At 40.7% G+C, this 17,749-nt stretch overlaps 1 protein-coding gene across 1 annotated transcript in view; it reads left to right on the forward strand.

Annotated features, from left to right (window-relative positions):
- The window catches only part of LOC135462521 (uncharacterized), a 31,255-nt gene that overhangs the window by 721 nt on the left and 12,785 nt on the right, over window positions 1-17,749 (forward strand). The window contains exons 2-10 of the mRNA XM_064739747.1: window positions 379-741; window positions 1,842-1,937; window positions 4,926-5,120; window positions 8,384-8,630; window positions 10,353-10,584; window positions 12,072-12,181; window positions 14,525-14,632; window positions 16,295-16,344; window positions 17,320-17,522. Coding sequence (XP_064595817.1) covers window positions 379-741; window positions 1,842-1,937; window positions 4,926-5,120; window positions 8,384-8,630; window positions 10,353-10,584; window positions 12,072-12,181; window positions 14,525-14,632; window positions 16,295-16,344; window positions 17,320-17,522 — 1,604 coding nt within the window. The remainder of the gene's footprint in view (window positions 1-378; window positions 742-1,841; window positions 1,938-4,925; window positions 5,121-8,383; window positions 8,631-10,352; window positions 10,585-12,071; window positions 12,182-14,524; window positions 14,633-16,294; window positions 16,345-17,319; window positions 17,523-17,749) is intronic.

The raw sequence follows: 17,749 nt of genomic DNA on the forward strand, positions 1-17,749 counted from the left end.
ATCAAACACGGGTCAGATCATACCAAAAATTTGAAAACTGGTACTTGTTGCTGCCTCACTTGATGCTCAGCGCTGAGAGGTTAAGGCAAGGAAACAGGACTGGTTGGTCTGGTGTCAGTATAATGCGACTGGGTGGGGTGTCATGTCTGGTGTCTTTGGTGTGATACTTCAGTGGTGGCAACACTTAAGTGGCATGGACTCACCCTGCTACAAATAGACGCAATATATATACTCACAGCTAATGACTCCTTGCCATATGACTGAAAATTAGTAAGTACGACGTTAAACCCCAAGCATACAGACAGACATATCATGCGTGACAGCATCATCTTGCTTGGAAACTATGTGTTTATATTTATTGTTTTTGTTAACTTGTAGGAAAATTTAGAAGGCCAGAAACATGAAGAGTTATCACGACAGACTACTAAACTAGCTGAAGAAGCACAGGTTAAACTGGCTGCCCAGGCTGAGGAAAGGGCCCAGAATATCACACCAGCTGATCAGACACCTGGTGGGAGAACATCAACAGCCAAGGGAGATAATGCTGACACAACACTAGAAGTGACAGCTCATCCTGAAGTCATGGAAACTAAAAGTCCGTCCAGAGGCAGTGATAGGAAGGGTGAGCAGTCAGACGGGGAGACCGTTGACCCTGGGGATAATGCAGAACGACCCATGAGCATGTCAAAGGAAGGAGAGCCAGAACTCACCAAACTTCTTCAGCAAACTGACGATGCTAAGGTACTAGTTCAAGGTCAAATGGGGCAAAAAGTTAGGTCTGTATTTGACCTTTTATGGAAAATCAGCTTTGGGGGGGGGGGGGGGAGAATAAAGGGTACAAACTATTACTTTAGTGCTAAAACTTGTATGTCTCCAGAAGGATATCCCCCTATAAACTTCAAAACACCTTTTTTAATATTAATGGATCGACTCAGGAAAAGTTGTAACCTTTATAGTGATGTGTTTAATTTTACGTTAAACATAATGTTTGGAATTTTTGGAATTTACTCGAGAGGTTTCCACGTAACACCTTGACACGATAGAAAAATGGAAACATGAATAAAAAATGTATGTTTGTATAGAATGTTTTCATGGTTGAAAATCATGGACTCCACAAGTACATGTCGAGGCCATACTCAGTTATTTGAGTTCTTCGCTGTCGGCGTTCATGGGGCCTTATTGATAATACACAATAGATGACGCCCGTGTGGCTGTTTAGGCAGTTGAGCTTTCATGATTGGCATATCTGCAAATTTATTAATTATTTGCCAAAAGGCAGTGGTTTACCAGGCTATGAAATTTGGACGGTCAGAGTGGAAGGCTAGGAACTGCATTTAGAGCATAATGGCATTGAGTTCAAGTTCAGTGAAACACTTTGCAGCATCATGGCACCAAATGACAGCTTTTGTTCACAGTCATGTTAGCGCTTGTTTTTTGCCAACGGACAAGTATTAAAACAACCTGGGAAGAGGTAGCTCTAACAACTGACACAACTTCTGTTTTGTGTGAGCTTTCGTGATATCATACCGTGAGGGTAGCTGGCACCCTTGTGTGGGTAACTCTAATATAGGCCTACCAGTTGAGCGCTACGTAGTTCAAGGGCTGCATTTGTGGGAACGTTCCAGGGAACAGATCAGCGTAACTGATTTATCATTCAGCAAAGTTACACTCCATGCGAACGAAACCAGATTTCGTGGCCAGGTTTTCCCGAACACACTCTGATTCTCCTCACAGATAAAACTAACACCCATGGTATATGAGAAAAATTCCTGTGTATGGTAACAACAATCAGTCACATCAAATGTCTCAGGCTGTTTACAAGTGTTGTCTTTATCTCTCAGGTACAGGAGTTGAAGCGGTCATCCACCACCTTATCTGCGGCACCCACCCTAGAGACCCCTGTAAAGGACACTGGTCCGAGATCACAGTCTGCTCAGGTAATCTGGAGAGAGAGGAACTGCTCTTGTGCAGAAACTTTTAAGGCAAGAGTTATGTCCCATGCCAGTGGAGTGTTATCTTGTGATATGGTAGGGAAGCTGCGTACATGTAGTTTGATATAAAGTGGGGCCATGCAGCTCACAAAATGAATTGGATTTTAGATCAGTAATAAGTTCATCAAATTTCTTGAGTCCCATTTTGTTTTAGTTTTCTTGGTTAGCATTGAGCATTGCATATGCAGAACACTTGCATAAATGAACAAACTTAAAAAATTTTTGAGAACAGGCCCTGGTATACACAAAACGGTTATCATAATCTGTATATATAAGCTACATATGTATCTATATATATATATATATATATATATATATATATATATATATGAACAATACAGACACCTGTGATGCAAAATGCAGGTGTAAGGAAAAACATGAGGTATTAAAGCAATGTTAAAAAGTGAGATTTACACGTAACTTATCTTCACAGAGTATATTTGCTTAAGGGGGAGACTTTGTTGTCACAACATGGCAGCATTTTGTCTAGTTCATATAATACATATATTGGACATATAGTGGCCTCCATGGTCTGTTGGTCTGGTGGTTTGCACGCTAGTGCAGCTAGCACAGTGACCTACTAGTAGGGGCCTCTCTCCAATGTGGTCTCTGCGAGTTCAAGCAACCTGCAGATGTTCATGGGTTTTCCTTGGGTTCTGCACGGTTTCCTTCCACCATCGTATGAGTGAAATATTTTTGAGTACAATGTAAAACATCAATCAAATAAATATACACAAGGACATAGTCAAACTGATTTCATGAGAAATGGTTTCGAGCTAGCTTGACAGTTGCAGGTTAATGTTGCCAAGTTATGTTGCCATGTTGGTTTATAAGTGTTAAAACATCTGATAGTGTGAACGGATCAAGAGTGAAAATATTGGGTAATGAACGGTATTAAAATGTCATTGAAATTAATTTGTGGGAATGGTATTGTCATGTCACTCTTAAAATCAATTAATGGAAGGGGGGATAACTCCCATGTGCAGGCGGCACCACTGACAGCGCTGGAGACAATAGTTCAAAACCTAGAGAAGATGATGACCAGTGAATCAAGCCTTGAACCTCAACAAACTAAAGCTCTCACGGCTGTACGGAAGGCTGTAAAACTGTCAGCCAATGGAAGCAGCCTGTCAGCGGTTCAGGCGGCGCAAACACTGGCAATAGTCTCCCTGGCTGCCCAGCTCGCAGAGGAGTCCTTGAAACTCGGCATTAAACCTAGCTGCTTTTTCGACCTCTTCGGAAAATTAAATATGGCCGCCTTGGAGGCCAACAAACTCGCCGAAGGTGTTTCTGACATTGAAGAACAAGTTGAAGGGAATAGTATTGATGCCGCAGACATTGTCTTGTCTGTTCCATCAGACTTTCAGCAGCCACCTACTGTTCTGGAAGACCTCCTTCAGTCTGATGAAAAGCATCAGGCTTTGGCAGAGACATTGCCGACTGTGCTCTTGTCGCGGCCATGCACTGCCCCTAAGGTTTGTGCCAGTTTTTGTGTGTGTGTTGTATCCCATGTTGTGGCACACACTGTTACAACTCTCTCCTTTGTCACTTAAACGTCAACATTGTTTTGGTTTCTCAGAAATTCCTGCACTTAATACTAAATAGTGTTATTTTGTTACTTATACAATGTACCTGGATGGAGCATGTATTGAATTTATATTGATTCTCTTTCTTGATTTACTATGCAAAATTTTCACACCTTTTTTGTCTTCTACACTATGCACATCTCTCTGTCTGTTATGACTGGAGCAATTTTTACACATGTGCCGTTCATGTTTTATGTGTGTCCATCTAAAGGACATTTGACCATTGTGTCCATTATCCCTACCCCTGTGGCATAAAGCCAAAATCATCCTTTCCTATGAGGAGACCTCCGTGGCTCAGTTGGTTAGCGCATTAGTCCAGTGTAATGACCCAGGAGCCTCTCATCAGTGCAGTCACTGTGAGTTCAAGTCCAGCTCATGCTGGCTTCCTCTCTGGCCGCAAGTGAAAAGGTCTGCCAGCAACCTGGTCGTGGGTTTCCCCTGGGTTCTGCCTGGTTTCCTCCCACCATAATGCTGGCCGCCATTGTATAAGTGAAATATTCTTGAGTACGGCGTAAAACACCAATCAAATAAATAAACTCAATAAATCCATTCATATGGAGACCAATGGATACGAGAGCTACAGCCATCACTGAGAGTCGCACTGCCTCAAGAGCATAACTGTATTTTTCTCATCATAATTTCCAGTTCTTATGAAAATTGTTTCACAGGATAATTAGTGTAGTAAATAACAATTATAGGCCAGCAAACTTTGCGGGGCCACCGTGGCTCAGTTGGTTAGCGCACTAGCGCAGCGTAATGACCCAGGAGTCTCTCACCAATGCGGTCACTGTGAGTTCAAGTCCAGCTTATGCTGGCTTCTTCTCCGGCTGTAAAATGGGAAGGTCGTGGGTTTCCCCCGGGCTGAGCCCAATTTCCACCCATCATAATTCTGGCCGCCATCGTGTAAGTGAAATATTCTTGAGTACGGTGTAAAACAACAATCAGATAAATAAATTGTTGGTTGTAACCATGGTTACAGCATCAGCATGTAGATATGTGAGTGTCTTCCATTAGCAAGGATCAGTATTTCTGATCATTATCAGTATGTATGTATGGGTGTAATTTGTGATAGATGTGGATTATTCATGCTGTAGTCTATAAACTGATTATCATCCAAGTATATCCAGGTACATATTTCATTCTTAACAAATGCAAACTCTTCCCAGAATTTGAACTATACTTTTTTAACCAGCAACCTGCGGATGGTCGTAGGTTTCCCCCGGGCGTTTCCACCCACCATAATGCTGGCCGCCATCGTATCAGTGAAATATTCTTGAGTACGGTGTAAAACACCAATGAAATTAATAAATAAATAAACCTTAACCGATGCTTAAATTGGCACCTTCAGACCCAGACCTCCCATACGACTACCCAGTTAGGAACTTTACCCCATGTTGATGCACCCGGGGCAGACGTCATGTCTCACAAATCTTCCCAAAATGTCGCCTTTTCTGACAGCCCTGGGTATAAGGAGACGGTTGATGTATTCACCCAGTGGAATGAGCGCGATGCTCTGGGTGGCATCTCACCAGAAAGCTTGGAGGTACATCTGGACTTGTGTCTGGGTTTGGATTTATATTTGTGTGCGGGTGTATTGGCCCGTTAGCCTGCATACAGTGCAGTGAAATAAATAACATTTTCTAACCGTGTGGTCTTAGGTAATAATATCCTGTGTTGGTTATTTAATTCTCACAATAACTTTATTGTGTCACAGTATGATTCCACCTCCATTATGTCACAGTTAATGACTCCAGCTTCATTTTGTCACAGTTAATGACTCCATCCTCATTTTGTCACAGTTCATGACTCCAGCTTGATTTTGTCACAGTTCATGACTCCAGCTTCATTTTGTCACAGTTCATGACTCCAGCTTCATTTTGTCACAGTTGATGACTTCAGCTTCGTCATGTCACAGTTCATGACTCCAGCTTCATTTTGTCACAGTTCATGACTCCAGCTTCATTTTGTCACAGTTCATGACTCCAGCTTCATTTTGTCACAGTTCATGACTCCAGCTTCATCATGTCACAGTTAATGACTCCAGCTTCATCATGTCACAGTATGACTCCAGCTTCATCATGTCACAGTTCATGACTCCACCTTCATTTTGTCACAGTTCATGACTCCAGCTTCATCATGTCACAGTTCATGACTCCAGCTTCATTTTGTCACAGTTCATGACTTCAGCTTCATCATGTCACAGTTCATGACTCCAGCTTCATTTTGTCACAGTTCATGACTCCAGCTTCATTTTGTCACAGTTCATGACTCCAGCTTCATTTTGTCACAGTTCATGACTCCAGCTTCATTTTGTCACAGTTCATGACTCCAGCTTCATCATGTCACAGTTAATGACTCCAGCTTCACTTTGTCACAGTTCATGACTCCAGCTTCATTTTGTCACAGTTCATTACTCCAGCTTCATCATGTCACACTTAATGACTCCAGCTTCATTTTGTCACAGTTCATTACTCCAGCTTCATTTTGTCACAGTTCATTACTCCAGCTTCATTTTGTCACAGTTCATGACTCTAGCTTCATTTTGTCACAGTTCATTACTCCAGCTTCATTTTGTCACAGTTCATTACTTCAGCTTCATCATGTCACAGTTAATGACTCCACCTTCATTTTGTCACAGTTAATGACTCCAGCTTCATTTTGTAACAGTTCATTACTCCAGCTTCATTTTGTCACAGTTCATGGCTCCAGCTTCATTTTGTCACAGTTAATGACTTCAGCTTCATCATGTCATAGTTAATGACTCCAGCTTCACTTTGTCACAGTTCATGACTCCAGCTTCATTTTGTCACAGTTAATGACTTCAGCTTCATCATGTCACACTTAATGACTCCAGCTTCATTTTGTCACAGTTAATGACTCCAGCTTCATCATGTCACAGTATGACTCCAGCTTCATTTTGTCACAGTCACTGCCACTTCTTTATGCCACATTCACTTCAACTTCATTATTGCAGTAGGACTCTTGCTTCATTATGTCACAGTATTACTCTCATTTCATTATGTGCCAATATGACCCCAGCTTCACAGCATGACTCTTATTCCAGTATGTCACAATATGACTTCCCACCTCATTTGTCTACAATTACACGGCTGTTGCATTATGGCTGAAATGATAGCTCAGGTTGAAGCAGAATTGACCACCGTTATCTTTCAGCCTGTATTAAGTAATATGTTATTGCCATTTGTGAAATCAGGAATCAGTGATAAACTACACAGATTTCGTGGACTAAATTACCTCGAGTGTCGTGGGGTTTACCATCATGTGCCTATAAGGAATGGATCGGAATTTATGTGGCCTGTTTAAGGTTTATAATTCATGTTGAGGTTAATGATTTGAATGAACAGATAACATGTTTGTACTGCATAAAATCTAATTAAAAAACTGAATTTTAACTTATGTAGTAATACCGGTATTATAGTACCATAGTACTTGTGTGTTGGTTGTTGTACAGTTACATGTAGTTGTTTGAATGGTATAAAAATTTGGATGAATATGTTCATAGATACTTTATATTACTGTAATTTTTTCAACTTTTTCACATGTTTGCAAGCTGTTTATTCAAGCATCTTCTGAAGGCATTCTTCTGTGTTAACTGATAAAATTATACTTTTTGCGAAGAGGGGAAATGGGTCAATCTATCCAATGTAAGTTAGTCTGAAAAATCAAATTAAAAATGTGCATAAATTGCATTGAAAGTTGCTCTTTCATGTGTGAAAAGGTTGAGGATTTAGAGGACTCACTGTGGTAGGTTTTTAGTTTGCAGTTAATTTATGTAACTGTCTATTATGACAACAGACTAATAGTTAACAAAATGTTTTCACAACTGAAAGCTGTTTGTTGTGTGGTAAACATGGTAACGGTGTGAATTTTGTATATCAACTGGGATTGAGCTGTGAATTGAAAATCTGTATGTGACTTACAACTGACATGAATTTACCAATGTGTAAGCCTGTTTTTAGCATATTTTTAATATTCAAGGAAATTGAAGGAAATTGAATTAAATACATGTGGGCATTTACTTTCCAAAAAGCTATGATGACTCATTTTCTCAAGTTCAAATACAGGAGGGAGCTTCCTTGGCTCAGTTGGTTAGCGCGCTAGCAACGTAATGACCCAGGAGCCTCTCACCAATGTGGTGGCTGTGAGTTCAAGTCCAGCTCATGCTCCATAAGTGGGAAGGTCTGTCAGCAACCTGCGGATGGCCAAGGGTTTCCCCGGGCTCTACTCAGTTTCCTCCCACCATAATGCTGGCTACCGTTAAGTGAAATATTCATCAGTACAGGATAAATCACCAATAAATTGATTTATTTAATTGTAATAAATAAATAAATAAATAAATCAAATACAGGAACTTCTTTCACTTTATGTTGTATATTATATGGAAGTGATACATTTGTTGTTCTTGCCTTTGAAAATTTTGACCTTGAAATCTTGAATTGAACATGTCGAAGGTCCCATTCCAGACCACACAGGGCTTTATTGAGAACATGACTGTACCAGCTGTAGCCCTCAAGTTAAATGTTTGAAATATATTTCTTGTGTTCACATGAGATATTAGATTTATAGATCGTCTTATTTTATATTTACTTAACAATACATTCTCTGTAATACAGTGTCAGAACTTTGATTAAAATTAAAACATTTTAAACAGACATTTTTGTCCAATGGCTGCATTACGACTGCATTGGCGTGAAGCCATGATCATTCATTCATTTCTTGTATAAGACTGTTTGACTGAAAATTGTGAATTTTTGTATTTAAAAATATGTTTTTATTAATTGACAGCCGACTTCAAATGAAAATCTCAATTTATCCACTGCTTCAAATGATGAAATTCGTGAAATGATGTCAAAAAGTCGGGCATCGCTGCGCAGCGAATACAAAGCAAGACTCACGGAGACAAAGTTAGCAGTGGAGGATCGCAGATCTAAGTCCCCAGCCGTCTCCATCCCGTCCCTTCACTCATTGGATGAGGATCAGCTAATCGAAGATGACGAAGACCTGGACACATTGTTGCCAGATAATCGCAAAGGTAATTTAATACAGTACGTGGATATCTTAATATTTCTATATGGCCACTGAGGCCAAATCCAGCTCATGCTGGCTTCCTCTCCAGTCATATGGGAGAAGATTGTCGGCATCCTGCAGATGGTGGTAGGTTTCCGTGGGATCCTTCCCTGACTATACTATGTCACCATCTTTGTGAGTTATTTTTTTCTGTCACCTTTGGTGGAATAGTCCACAAGCCCTCAGTGGTTTTATTTCCTGCCGATCGTTTTATAATTTGATCAAATATTTTAAAATTTCATTTGTTTATCGGATGAAGAAGTGAAATAAAACTAAAAATATCTTGGCATTTAAATCCTGCATTGCATGTACAGACTTAAGTAAATCCACATCATGAAGGAGGCCATGGCCAAGTGGTTAAAGGTATTGAAAACAAACCTTTTAAAACTCGTTTAACAGAATAATAATTACTGAATTTCATGTCAAGGCTGTGTTTGAAGATCATGTAAGTTATGTCAGACCACAATGTCAAACATCAACCAAGTATTAAAGGATTAATGAAAAAGTAACTCAAAAAACAAAAATTATGGTTACAATGGGATCAAAAATTATTCCAAAAAATGAATTTTTTTATATTTGATGTCTATGCTTTTTCCCTTAATTACCCCCAGCCTCTATTTTACACTTATTTGGGTCAATGGTCAGCAAGTGTTAGAAATAGCATCAGTGTTGAACTTACAACGAATGTTTGGCTTCCAGAGCTTCATGTATATAGCACCTCCATTGATGGACTCTTAATATTACCTCAGAGTTCCTTTGACAGCGTGGCTCAGTTGGTTAGCGCACTAGCACAGCGTAATGACCCAGGAGTCTCTCACCAATGTGGTCGCTGTGAGTTCAAGTCCAGCTCATGCTGGCTTCCTCTCCAGCCATAAGTGGGAAGGTCTGTCAGCAACCAGCAGATGGTCGTGGGTTTCCCCTGGGCTCTGCCCGCTTTTTTCCCACCATGATGCTGGCCGCCGTCGTATAAGTGGAATATTCTTGTGTATGGCGTAAAACGCCAATCAAATAAATAAATAAATACTTTGACAGCTATACTAGTATATATGCATCATATGAAGGCTACTGACACCATATATATCCGTATCCTGTCACTGAGTCACCATGTCATGAATTTATCCTGCAAAGACTCCTCAACTGAGTGCAAAAGACCGACGTATAGGTGAATCACTTCAAAGATGTGACCATTGTATTCACAGCCTAACGTAAGAAGATAACCTACACAGCAGGCAGATTTGACATCTGCAGGATGTGAGAATTTGTTTGTGCCTCACGTGACCATTGTTATCCAATGAAAAAGCAGAGTATTTTGTCTGATATGGGACAAAATCATATATTACCGTCATCACTATACATACAATCAACAAGCTACTTAATTTCAATTCTGACCATTGGTCATTGAGTATAGGATGTGATCTGTAGCTGTCAAAATTACTTTGTTAGAGCGGAGCCCGAATTGGGGGCATTTAGCTGGTTTTGCATTCACAAACTATTCTTTTCATTGACTTTTTTTTTAATATTTCTGACCATTGACGGAAAATATGGGTGAAGAGGTGTTATTAAGAAATGTAAAATATGCCTAAAAAAAAAAATTTTTTTCTAATGTTTTTGCCGTATATTTCCTTTTTTTTGTTATACATGTTAAAACCATAAACTTGTAAATAAATGTGTATTCATTTGTTTTCAGACAGCACAGGGTCATACACAGCCGACAAGGGTACCTCCCCACCCTCAGCCAGGAGAAATAAACAATCTGCCTCACCCTCAGTGCGCACACCTCTCACACCCCGCACACCTTATACCCCTCGCACCCTGCAAACCCCTCAGATTCCCCATAGCCCGACTCGGGGATCTGCTCGGGGGTCTGCTCGGGGGTCTGCTCGGGGGTCTGTTCAGGGATCTTCCTGGTCACAGCAGAGGTAAGAGTGGCTGATAATGTCCTATATGTATATATACATGTATATATATAGCCCCTTGTCACCATTCAGAGAACATTCTATTTCATTCAGTGCATGAAATGCCAAATATATGAGACCGAATATGACGGGACTCAGGTGATACTAGAGTTTCCACATACCCCTTGGTCATGTCCTTGCGCAGGGATATGTAGACATGCAGACGCAAAATGTAAGCAGCATTGGAGACATTTAACTTTTGTTTAACAAAAATTACTTTTTCTCATCTGCATTGATCATGACCCTCCCACCATAATGTTGGTGATAGTCGAAATATGAAGTGAAATAATCTTGAGCACAAAACTCTCACTGGATTAGAGTAATGAAAAATGCATTGGGAGCTTTGGAAGAGTTTCCTCCAGAGAGATCAGATGAAGTCCTAGCTAGAACAGTTTGGCCTTTGTTTGTGGCCTAAAAACAGGATTGACTGGGATGCTTACATTTGTCCCTTGAATGGCTCTGTAATTCCTAGTTAAATCCATGTCTGAAAGCTCCTGTGTCTGGACACAAATCAGTTTTGTCCCTGGCTGTTCATCACAACATCAGTGTGTTGGAAGTAAACAAGGGAACTTGACATAGTGAGTGCTGAGTGAGATTTCCCCGCATCATGCACAGCGAAAATCGATACTATGGCATCAAAAAAAAAAAAAAACAACAAAATCACCGCAATCACAATCTTTTGTCGTGCCATTCTCTTCATGCCTTTCGTTTGACTTTGACCTAAATCAGCTCTTCTGTGACTCGTGCAGTGAAGTAGCTCCAAGCACTGCAATGTGGTCAACAGCTATGCATGACAATTCTGACAGTTACATAACTGTATGATACAGTCAGTGAACATTAATATCTTTAGAAATTAACATTGATGAGAGCCTTCCTTCAGTATCAGAAGGCTCTGAATTCATTTACACAAACACACTGTAAAGATTTAAAGATTTTATTCCTGAGTACGCAGGATACATAAACGGAGACAATTCTGGAGGCAGGTGGCCTCCAATTTTGCTCAGTGTTACATCTCAGAAATGCTCTTTATGGTGATGAGTTTGTTTACTGGCGACCTCCTGGGGGTATGTTGGTTTACAGTTGCCTGAGGTTGATAATATTAAAATATAAAATCTACCTGTATACCCCTGGAAGGTCACAGTAAAACTGATATGGGCACCTCCATGGCAGAGGTGGCTAGTGTGCCGGCAGGTCACGATGAACTGAGAGTCTCTCACCAATGCAGTCACTGTGAGTTCAAGCTTATCTCATGCTGGCTTCCACTCCGGCAGTACATGGAATGATTTGGCAGGAACCTGCAGATGGTCGTGGCTTTTCCCAAGGCTCTATGGTTTCTCCTCGGTTTTTCGGGTATGGCACAGAAGTAACTAAATATAACTAATGGATGTATTGTGTGTAGGTATATAAACCCACCCTAAAGTCAGCCTTGTCTCTCTGAATGTTCGTTTCAGGAAGCCCTCAGTGGAGAAGGACGTTAACCCCATCGTGCAGGAATACCTGGAGAGCTACGGCGGAGTGGTCAGTTTTAAGGAGGACCTCAGCAAGCTGCTGATGGACAAAGGTATCAACACATTTATGAGAATTATACCGTATCCTTGATATCAAAATGGGGCCGCTTTGGTGGCATAATGGTATAGAGTGTCTGCCTCAAGTCAGGACCCATGTCAGGTCAGACCAGGATGGCACTACCATGCTGGGCACTAAACACTGACAGGATAGAGTAAGGAAATAGGACAGTGTAATATTGTGACTCAGTGGGGTGTCATGCCTGATGTCTTCAGCATGATACTTTAGTGTGACGGCACTTTAACGATATGGACTCGGCATTGTGTCACACGTAGTGACTCCTCGTTGTCATGGACTCAACATTGTGCCACACGTAGTGACTCCTCGTTGTCATGGACTCAACATTGTGCCACACCTAGTGACTCCTCATTGTCATGGACTCAACATTGTGCCACACCTAGTGACTCCTCGTTGTCATGGACTCAACATTGTGCCACACCTAGTGACTCCTCGTTGTCATGGACTCAACATTGTGTCACACCTAGTGACTCCTCCTCGTCATACGATGGAAAAATGCGTTACTTCGTCAGAACGATCCAGAAACTGAACAGTACATTATAATGACCACACATTATGGTACAGCAAAACCGTGATGATACAGCATGGTACACTACTGAACAGTTCAAGCTAGACCATGCGGTACTGCTCAAAAAAGTCCAAAAACTGAATAGGACAGTACTGCCTTGTCAGAGATCATATGCTACAGCACAGCATAACCATGACTGTACAGTACACTACTGAACAGTTCAAGCTAGACCATGCAGTACTGCTCACAAAACGCTCACATACGCTACAGCACAGCATAACCATGACTGTACAGTACACAACTGAACAGTTCATGCTAGACTATGCGGTACTGCTCACAAAAGTCCAAAAACTGAACAGGACGGTGCTGCCTAGTCAGTGACCATACGCTACAGCACAACATAACCATGACTGTACGGTACACAACTTAACAGTTCAAACTAGACCATGCAGTACTGCTCACAAAAGTCCAAAAACTGAATAGGACAGTGCTGCATAGTCAGTGATCATACGCTACAGCACAACATAACCATGACTGTACGGTACACAACTGAACAGTTCAAACTAGACCATGCAGTACTGCTCACAAAAGTCCAAAAACTGAATAGGACAGTGCTGCAAAGTCAGTGATCATACGCTACAGCACAGCATAACCATGATTGTACGGTACACAACTGAACAGTTCAAACTAGACCATGCAGTACTGCTCACAAAAGTCCAAAAACTGAACAGGACAGTGCTGCCTAGTCAGTGATCATATGCTACAGCACAGCATAACCATGACTGTACGGTACACAACTGAACAGTTCAAACTAGACCATGCAGTACTGCTCACAAAAGTCCAAAAACTGAACAGGACAGTGCTGCCTAGTCAGTGATCATACGCTACAGCACAGCATAACCATGACTGTACGGTACACAACTGAACAGTTCAAACTAGACCATGCAGTACTGCTCACAAAAGTCCAAAAACTGAATAGGACAGTGCTGCCTAGTCAGTGATCATACGCTACAGCACAACATAACCATGACTGTACGGTACACTACTGAACAGTTCAAGCTAGACTATGCAGTACTGCTCACAAAAGTCCAAAAACTGAATAGGACGGTGCTGCCTAGTCAGTGATCATACGCTACAGCACAGCATAACCATGACTGTACAGTACACAACTGAACAGTTCAAGCTAGACCATGCAGTACTGCTCACAAAAGTCCATAGACTGAATAGTAATACAGCAGCTGAGCAGTCAGTATTGTGCTGGTCTGAGCAAAACAGCCCAATAGTGCAGCACTCACATATAAAGGCAGCCATTTTACCTTTTTCTGCTTTTTTTCTCTACTATATTGATTATTTTTGACAAAAATTATTTCCTTAAAATTTGTTAGTTTTTCCAGAAAATATAAGGAAAAAGGAAATAGTCTTTTTGAGACTCCCATTATAAGGAAGTTCTTTTTCTGTCTCATCTCTCAAAATTTATTTATTTATTTTTTTATTTAAAAGATTTATCAGTGTTGTGTCTGATACAGGCAAAGCAGCTAAATGTTAGAGTTATGATTATCACAAAATGTGGTTGTACCTTGTAGACATGATGACAACCAGCCAGATGCTGACAGAGTTAGGGAGTGTTATGTCTGATAGAGACAAAGTGGCTAAATGCTAGAGTTATGATTATCACAAAATGTGGTTGTACACTGTAGACATGATGACAGGCAGCCACATGCTGACAGAGCTTGAGAGTAGTGTTTCTGATACAGGCAAAGTGGTTAAATGTTAAGAGTTATGATTATCACAAAATGTGGTTGTACCTTGTAGACATGATGACAGCCAGCCAGATGCTGACAGAGCTAGAGAGTGTGGCTTTCCAGCCAGAAGAAGAGGTAGAACCTCAGCTGAGGAAGATGACCAAAAACCTTCATTACAGTATGTCACTGATTGGTTGTGGTTGTTGTGGTTGGATTGGTGTTGGTAGACTGTGCTGAAGAATAAATATTTTCACCTGATTGTGACACCTTAGCAAGATTTATGAATGTAGGAAGAAATACAATTTACTTGAAAAATACAAGGCATGAATCCTTGGCCAGTCTAATACTTTATTCATTTATTTATTTATTTTAAGTTGTACTGAAGGCCATACTCAAGAATTTTTCACTCATGCATTGGTGGTAAGTTTTTTTGGTGGAGAGAAAAGAGAGTGTCCAGAATAATCCACTGACCTTTGGACAATTGTTGATGAACTTTCTCACGTCTGATGTACTACCATGTACACCATACTAGTGGAAGACTAATGCTGTTCTACAAAGATTAGACTGTAGAATCAGTCATATGAGTGTTGATTGTCCACCGCTTATTTAGCTGTGTAGGAAAGGCTCATGACCTGTAGCAGATATATAGTGTTTGTCTTTCAATGGCTGGGGCACACAAGGTACGGGTTCAAACCCAGGCCTGAACAAGAAATTTGTACATTCCCCTGACTCCCAGTGTCCTTGGTGTCTTGGTGACATTCGTTGAAGAACTGACATGACATGCAGGGAGGTTAATCTGATGATCCAGTTGCCAAAGTTTGGTGATAATTACCCCAGGCCCAGACACTTCATTGTGTCAATTTCCTCCACCCATAAAATGGATCGCTGTTACATGAGTGAAAATCTCTTGAGTATGGCCACAAACAGCTATCTAATAAATAATATAGTTTTCTATTGAAATTTTTACTATATAGTTCTATTTTTCACCAGGAGGAAAGATTGAAGGTGTCGTCTTTGTTGTTAGTCACACAAAAGATTTTAGTTTAGATCTTTAAAATCATTTTAAATTACTTTCTATGGAAAGACAGAAACAGTGTTAATAATTTTATCCTGCAGTTTTATTTGAGATAATAGGATTAATGATGATGATGATTCATAATTAATAATAATAATTAATTAATAATATACACATGGAGAAATCATATTTTGTGGCTCTTTTTTTGGACACTTTGGGGCCTCCGTGGCCAAGGGGGGTTAGCAAGCCACCGGGGCGCAATGTCCCAGGAGCCTCTCACCAATGCAATCACTGTCAGCCCAAGTCCAGTTCTTGCTGGCTTTCTCCTTGGTGGTACGTGGGAATGCCTGTCAGTAACCTGCCAATAGTCACCGGTTTCCCCCAGGCTGTGCATAGTTTCCACCCACCCTAACACTGGCCGCTGTTGTATAAGTGAAATATTTTTGATTATAGCATAAAACACCCATCAGATAAATAAAATGGTCACTTTTGAGGATTTAATTAGGCACTTTTGAAAAATGAGTCGTGCGAAAATATGCATGTAATTTCATTTGGCATGCTGCTTAACACGGTGACAAATTGCTTTTACACATGTAGTTACACCTCATTTCAATTAAGGTGAAAGAAAACCCTAAAGAATACAACAGGCTATCAGCATTACCAGCGTAATGTTTGTCATCATATACATATTTGCAGTGAAAAAAAAAATAGATCAGCATGTAGTTCCCCATGGTCTTTCCAAGAAAGAGCAGAGCCAGTTGGTGTTCTGTTTCTAAATTTGCTTTCTTGGATATTTTGGTTATAATATAATTTGTTTCTCTGCAGTTCTGGATGAATTGATGACACTATTTGGCACGATACTTGTTAGTGACAGGGTAAGTTGAGGTTAATGATGTCTTCAGTATGGAAATACAGGTACCTGAGCCCCTCGTGTGGGAAGGTCTGTCAGCAACCTGCAGATGGTTGTGAGTTTCCCGCGGCCTGTGTCCAGTTTCCTTCCCCCATAATGCTGGTTGCCTTCAGATAAGTGAACCATTGTTGTGTAAGGGGTAAAACATATCAACCAAATAAATAAATCCAGTACCTTCCAAAGCAAGCCTCCTTATCTTGTTACAGATGCTCTTGATCTTGAACTGATCCTCATTGAAGTCTGTAGTAGTGAACTGTTAGTGATGTTCGGTATGAATATGTAAATTTCTCTTCAAAAGAAAAAGGGGGCCTCCGTGGCTCATTCGGTTAGCGCGCTAGTGCAGCGTAATGACCCAGAAGCCTCTCACCAATGCGGTCACTGTGAGTTCAAGTCCAGCTCATGTTGGCTTCCTCTCCGGCCGTAAGTGGGAAGGTCTGCCAGCAACCTACGGATGGTCGTGGGTTTCCCCTGGCTCTGCCCGGTTTCCTACCACCATAATGCTGGCCGCCATCGTATAAGTGAAATATTCTTAAGTACAGGGTAAAACACCAATCAAACAAACAAACAAATAAAAGAAAAGGTGACATAATATAAGTGTAGTTATTTCTGAAGAATGATGAGGAATGAATAAAAGACATGGATGATTTTTGGGGTTTTTTCTGACATGCTTGGTAACTTTAAATAATATCTTATCAATCAGTTTTAATATGCAATTCATATGGCCATGGTCGTACGTGGGAAGGTCTGCCAGAAACCTGCGGATGGTCGTGGGTTTCCGGTTTCCTCCCATCGTAATGTGGCTGCGGTCGTAAAAGTGAAATATTCTTCAGTACGATGTAAAACACCAATCAAATAAATAAATAAGTAAATATGGCCATGGTGATAAATAAATAAATAAATCAATGAATAAAACAAACTTTCTTTGCTGTTTGCTTCTCAGGAACCTGTTGTCTCCTCTTTGGTGAATTATTCGCGTGAGCCGACTAGGACAAACGTGGTGACACGAGAGCAGACAGATGATTCGGGTCACGGATTCACCCCTGTGAATGGCCGAAATCGATCCGCCGGCTCGCGACAAAGTGACAAGTGCATGGGCTGTCAGAACGAGACTGTGACAGAGTTGAGGGAGGCGTGCACACTGCTGTTAGTATTGTAGTTGTTCCAACAATTTTGTATGTTAAAGTAGTTCGCTACATTTAACTTGTCAAACTCAGATTTTTAAAGAAATGATCCAGTGATTTGTTGTGAGAAAAAGTAATGAGGAACAGGGGTCAACAAAATACATTTTTATCCAAGGAGAATATAAAGTGCCTTCACGTTTGTCCCTTTGCTCCTGTGCTTTACACAACTATACTAGATATCACTCGGAT

The sequence above is a fragment of the Liolophura sinensis genome, chromosome 2, assembly GCF_032854445.1.
Source record: "Liolophura sinensis isolate JHLJ2023 chromosome 2, CUHK_Ljap_v2, whole genome shotgun sequence".
Classification (NCBI taxonomy): Eukaryota; Metazoa; Mollusca; class Polyplacophora; order Chitonida; family Chitonidae; genus Liolophura; species Liolophura sinensis.